The 6,550-nt window shown below is 41.7% G+C and overlaps 1 protein-coding gene across 1 annotated transcript; it reads left to right on the forward strand.

Annotated features, from left to right (window-relative positions):
• The first annotated feature begins 221 nt into the window (after nucleotides 1-221).
• On the forward strand, nucleotides 222-4,814 carry LOC131685708 (importin subunit alpha-3). The gene is made up of 5 exons (XM_058969595.1): nucleotides 222-649; nucleotides 1,245-2,129; nucleotides 2,188-2,514; nucleotides 2,577-2,753; nucleotides 2,813-4,814. Exons 1-5 carry the CDS (start codon nucleotides 581-583, stop codon nucleotides 2,912-2,914), a joined length of 1,560 nt encoding a protein of 519 aa, XP_058825578.1. The 5' UTR covers nucleotides 222-580; the 3' UTR covers nucleotides 2,915-4,814.
• Nucleotides 4,815-6,550: the final 1,736 nt, after the last annotated feature.

The following is a 6,550-nucleotide window of genomic DNA, read 5'->3' on the forward strand; positions in this document are numbered from 1 at the left end:
ACCTGTCGAGATCCATTGGAATCCATATCTGATATCTTCTAATTTTGCTCGATAGGTAGACTTTTTTGACTTCATTCTTTGGGATTATCTTCGCGTACCTTATACTAATACCTTTGGTTTTCACTGTGTTAGTCAAGTTTGCGTTCGCCAGCTTCCGCGTTCCGTTTTGCTTCATGGGTCAGACGCAAACTAGTTTTGACAGTTGTCACTGAGATGGGTGGTCGTTTTGACAGCGATCTATTGAGTACCGACAGCAGTAGCAAAATCACTGAGCACAACGTGAAAAGAAGGAAAAATTGGTGCTGCCTCGAAAAGAATTTTCCTTTTATCGACGCAAAAGGTGCATAGTGTTGGAAAGCTCCAATTGCTGCAACAAACTAGTGATTTCTACTATTTTAAGAACGGTTCTCCGTCTGTGAACGTCGGCAGAAGTTCGGGAAGAAAGTAAAAACGAAGTGAGCCTTGTGACGACGATCCGCCCGCGGAGAAGTAGAGAGTGGTTAATCATCATCCATCGCGCACATACACCAATACACAGACGCATTTCAGTGGCAAAGCAGTCGAGCAAATTTGACGAAAAATGGCGTCGATAGATTCCCAGATGAAAAACCGAATGCAAGGTTTTAAAAACAAAGGAAAAGATCAGGAGGTAAGTGATTCACGATTATTCGATGGGGCTTAGACTGGTCAAATACGTACAGGTCGTGTTGTTAGTGTAGTTTTTTGAGAACGGCCAATTTCAATTTTATGCGTAATAGAAAATTTCACAAGGGGTAGAAAAAGCTCGAATTCTCCAGGACAAGGTTTTAAATAGCAAAAATAGTGCGGTTAAATGTGTTCGGACCATAGCTTGGAACACATCGATGTTGTTATAAGGACTTTTGACCTTCCGGTTGCTACTGGTCCCATACCACCTATACTATTATGAAAGATGCTGGGCCAGACGAATCAGAAGAAAATGAATGAACGCAATAGGTGGAAGGTGCCACTAAAAATGACGGAAAAAAGAAAACATCAAGTGAAGGCCTTGATCCGGCTGACTTCAATGCGCAGCGCACTCGCCCTGACGAACATTGGATATAATTTTTGATTGCATGGTCTTTGAACTGTCTTACTGTCATGATGGTGAATGTTTACACGGTAGTTTAAACAGATGTGGGTTCTGTTCAAGTCGATTTGTCATCCATTACAAATTTTCAGAAAAAAACGGCTGCTTTTAACAATCCACTTTTCTTCCTTAACAGGAGATGCGGCGCCGCCGTAATGAGGTAACTGTTGAACTTCGCAAAAACAAGCGCGAAGAAACGATCCTTAAACGGCGTAACGTCCCGCAAACTACGGCCGAATCAACAGACGAAGACGACTACACATCGGCTTCCAATCTGAAGAAGTTAGTTGAAAAAGCCGGAAATAGTGCTGACAAGGATGAACAGTTGGCCGCAGTACAATCGGCACGTCGTTTGTTGTCATCTGACAGGAATCCTCCGATTGATGCGCTGATACAGAGCGGAATCCTGCCAATTCTAGTTGGATGTCTTGAACGGGACGATAATCAGCTGTTACAGTTCGAGGCAGCTTGGGCTCTAACAAACATCGCTTCGGGAACCTCAACACAAACTAATCAAGTAGTTCGTGCTGGTGCAGTGCCACTTTTCCTGCGCTTATTAGGTTCGCCTGCTCCTAATGTATGCGAACAGGCTGTTTGGGCTCTCGGAAACATTATTGGTGATGGACCGTGTCTGCGAGACTATGTTATCAAACTAGGTGTCGTCCAGCCGCTATTGTCATTCATTAAGCCGGAGATTCCGATTCCCTTCCTGCGGAATGTCACATGGGTAATTGTAAATCTGTGTCGTAACAAGGATCCCCCGCCACCGGTTGATACGATTCTGGAAATTCTGCCGGCGCTGAATATGCTGATCCATCATACCGACATCAATATCCTTGTAGACACCGTGTGGGCCCTAAGCTATCTTACCGACGGAGGAAACGAACAGATTCAACTCGTGATCGACAGTGGTGTAGTGCCGAAGCTTATTCCCCTTTTGTCACACGTTGAAGTAAAGGTACAGACAGCAGCCCTGCGAGCGGTTGGTAACATTGTCACGGGTTCGGATGATCAGACACAGGTATATAAACTATTGTTTTGTTAGTCTTTGGATCGATGGTTGATTATCATTTTTTCAGGTCGTATTAAATTGTGATGCTCTGTCTCACTTCCCCTCGTTGTTGAGCCACGCGAAGGACAAAATTCGAAAGGAAGCGGTTTGGTTCCTGTCGAATATAACTGCCGGAAATCAAACGCAGGTGCAGGCGGTCATCGATGCTGGTCTATTGCCGAAAATCATCGAAAACCTAAGCAAGGGTGAGTTCCAGACGCAAAAAGAGGCGGCCTGGGCGATCAGCAACTTGACGATAAGTGGAAATCGGGAGCAGGTTGCGCAGCTCATCAAGGACGGTGCCATTCCGCCTTTCTGCGATCTGCTGACCTGCAAGGATACTCAAGTGATCAACGTAAGTATAATTGGGCGAATGGTTAGGCACGGTTAATGTTCCACTTCATTATTCTTTAATAGGTTATCTTGGATGGTATCAATAATATGTTGAAGCTAGCAGGGCAGGAAACGGAGGAGATCGCCAACATGATAGAAGAGTGCGACGGCGTTTCCAAAATCGAAGTTCTGCAGAATCACGAAAACATCGAGATTTACAAACTGGCGTACGATATTATTGAGCAGTTCTTCTCAGACGAGGTAGGTTAACGGATTTTTATTTTCTTTGCTCATCTTAACCCGATCTTGCTGCTTTGCAGACCGACGAAGCAGTGTTGGACGAACTTAGACCGGCTTCCGACGAGATCGCGTTCCAGTTTAATCAGAACCCAAATGTACCCAGAGACGGGTTCAACTTTTAAAAACAAACAGCAAACTTCAACACACACCCACACACAAATCAGGCAGGTAACAAACAGTTGGCTAGTTAATGGAACAGAAGACAACCAGGACACACTATCAACTATATCTTCCCCTAGAATCAAACACCTTGCTTAGGTTTTGCAAATTGACAAGCCAGTCACCAGCTCTTGTTCTTTTTTCTTGTACTGCACCATGGAAAAAATCAGCTCAGTTACTTTTAAAGCCAGATGATAGTGATGAAGTCGAAGAACATAGAAACACACACCCACAACACTTGGAAGGTGCAGCAAGCCAGCGTGCAAACAAGCAGAAAACAAGAAGAAAAACTAGTTTGCTTAGGATTTACTACAAATCTAATTAAAAAAGCAAGTTAATATTATCTATTTATTGTATAACCCACGGACAGAAAATGACGAATGTAATGCTGGAAGGACAGTTTAGGGTTTACTAAGGACGAAACAGCAATACCATCATCAGTCAAACATGCACACATACATACACACTCAACCACACACCATTCGGAGACGCTTGCAAACCGATACGCAGCAAACAAACAGGCGACCGTTGGAAGAATTTATAACTTTTTTTTGTAAAAAAAAGCATTAGGCGGATTCAAAGTTCCTTCCCTTCTTCGATTCAAGAGGCCTCTCGTGTAGGAAGATTTTTATGTCTCAATTTTTTTAAATAGTTAATAGTGTTTGTTTTTTTTCTCGATAGAACACTTAAATCCTATTCGCTACATAATGCGAAGAATGTTGTGTAGGGAGACGGATAAGAAAATAATAGATTTTTTCTTGTCAAAATGCCTCGCTCTTGAATGAAGGGAAGGATTGTTGTGAAAGAAGGGTAAAACTTTCAGGAAAATATATATAAACATCAATCGCAAGTTTACTAGACGGAGAGAGAGAGCATTGATGTGAAGTATAGTCGATTCAAAGCATTAGGGAAATGTTGCTTTTAAAACAAAATCCATTCACTGGAAGGGAGAACATGTTTTTCCATGTAAAAAGGCATATTTTTATATTATAAATATTACTGATCGAAATAAACCAATGGACTGTAATTTATAGCAACTTGTGTTGAGGCAACGCTTTCTAGCCGGAAGCAGTGCGGATTGTCGCCAAAAATAAAAAAAAGAATACAACAAAGAAACTTCTCATTTTGTCGAGCTCGCAAAGGCTGCCTGCCCCCTTTTGATTTAGTTTAAGAATTAATTTGTAAAAATAAAAAAAATGAACAGAAGACTTGGATAGTAGTTCCGTGAGTGGAAAGGGAAGGTCACAGTTGCACTTAAACGCTCGGCAACGCTCTTCGCTAATGCCACAACACGAACTAAACAGAGAAAACTCTTAATGAAATTAAGCAGTAGCGCTCTCGCAGAATTTTGTAATTATTTTCACACATACGAATCAAAACAAACAAAAAAAAGTTGCCAGTCCCTTGCGCGGGTAGCAACGGGTATATCATCGGTGGGGAGAAAACGGAACTCACACCACGTGACATTGCGTGTTAGGAATTTTAACAAATTTTGTTCTTACGAAAGGCAATTGAAAGTTGCTTTCAAAAGAACACACTATTTTGGTGATGAAAACCAAAATAAAAGTTGTTTACTGTAAAAACAGAGAAACAAACTAAACGCAGACAGAAAACTCAAACTAGAAAATTTAATTTTCGTATTATGGACTTGAAGCTGAGATGATAAATCTGTTAGGAAAAAAACGACATTACCATTTTTATGTATTTAAGCCTGAAACAAATTGAAACTACGAAAGTGAACAGGAACAAAGAAAACTACACAGACACCTACACACCAACTGAACAGTAAAAAAAAACAAATTTATTTTTTGTCCTTTCTGGAGAACTTGAGAGATAATAAAACAGCAGGAGAATGCAAAGAAACCAGGTGTGTACTAATTTCAAAAAGCGTCCGAAATCTTTCAATCTGATTTATAAAACTTCTCTAGTAAATGCCTTGATATTTTTCCTTCCATTTTAATTGGACAAACTTCGTAGTGTGGACAGGTCCCATGAGACGATTTATGACCCCACTTAAAGCTCGTTGTAGTTACTGGACAAATATGTGTTTTTCACAATCACATTACCTAGTGACCCAGAAATAATCGTTTGACTGGCCCGAAATTGCCACGCGAGGCGGTGTTTTTTAAATTTTTTGAACACCTATCCAGTGCGGTAAAATATCAATTTCAAACGAAAATATTCGTTTCAAGTGAAACTGCGAGTCTTTCACTGTAAGCATACCACCACTATATCAATTGAGTTCTGCTGCCGTCTTCGTTTGAGTCACTCAGAGTTAACTGTCAATTGAATAACAGGTTCTGGTCATTTGACGTTTTTGCCTGTTTAGTTTCTACCACCAGAAAACCAGAGGAGGATCAAACGAAGGAGGTTGAATATGAATTGCAACTCATTTGAAAGCATCGATGAGTGAAGTGCCACGAACTGAGCTTCAGATCAACAGCAACTGATGCGTTAAATGAATATGAATGCTACCGTAGACGACTGATTGACTGCGTTCATTCAGTTTCGATTGAATGAAATGAAATTTTACTGCATTGCACCTATCGCCAGCATCTAGTTTAATCCGCCTAGTCGGCTCTTTGTTCAGTGGGCAGAAACCATGACTGAAGGCAAATGCACACTGCGCGCTAAAGTCAATTGTTAGCAACAATAATTTTAAAATGTAATTTATTGTAATTGTCAACTATTGTACACGGTAACCTGTTGTTATATTAACATTGATTCAGGTCAACGAAGGAGAGGGGAAAAAGCAAAAAGAACCGCGTGTTCGTTGAAAGCTCTCTTAATTTCCTGGTTGTTCGGACAACGCCAACGTGTCCGCATCACGATCCGTGACAAAAGTATCCGGAGTGAATCGCATGGTAGTGTCGACGAAAAAGGGGCCAGCTAGTGCAATCAGGTCCTGGAATGAAATAGCGCAACGTGTTCTTGAAAAATTTCCAGGCAGCGAAAGTACGATCCTGTTGCTCGACTAGCGCGGTTGGCAAAAACATTTCGAGAACTAAATGGGTGATACACTCGTCCGCGCGAAGACAGTTAACAAAGATCAGCACGGGATTAAGAGCAGTACGTCCTGCCTGATCCCGATCAATGGTGGACGACGCAAATGACACTATCCGGGGAGTAAACCAAGTCATACATCAGGTAAGTCTGCACCATCTTCCTAACAACCCATGCACCTTTGGCAATGTATGTAATGTAAGACACTGCATTTTGGGCTGTCTGGTGGTCCGAATGTAAAGGAGACCCGCAAACGGACCGCGCATTTTTGTTTTATTCGTTAAAAATCTATGCCATTATGGCGACATAACTGAACACTGAACTGTGTGGCGAATCCGTTTTCGAGAAAGCTACTAATGTCGCCGAGCAAATAAACAACCTAACAGTAGCCCCAAACAACAGAAACCGGTCAGAACCTGGACCCGTTAGCTGTACGGCCAGGTGTTGATGAAGTTTGGTGGATGTGTCGTGATCGACGACCGAACTTGTGTGAAAATCAATTTCAAATTAATGCAGGGGCTCGAAGTTTCTAGCAGAATAAAGTTTGTTTTCGAAACAAATGGTTTGGCAAAGGAACTGTTCCTGTGGCAAGAAAA

Source organism: Topomyia yanbarensis, chromosome 2 (assembly GCF_030247195.1).
Source record: "Topomyia yanbarensis strain Yona2022 chromosome 2, ASM3024719v1, whole genome shotgun sequence".
Classification (NCBI taxonomy): domain Eukaryota; kingdom Metazoa; phylum Arthropoda; class Insecta; order Diptera; family Culicidae; genus Topomyia; species Topomyia yanbarensis.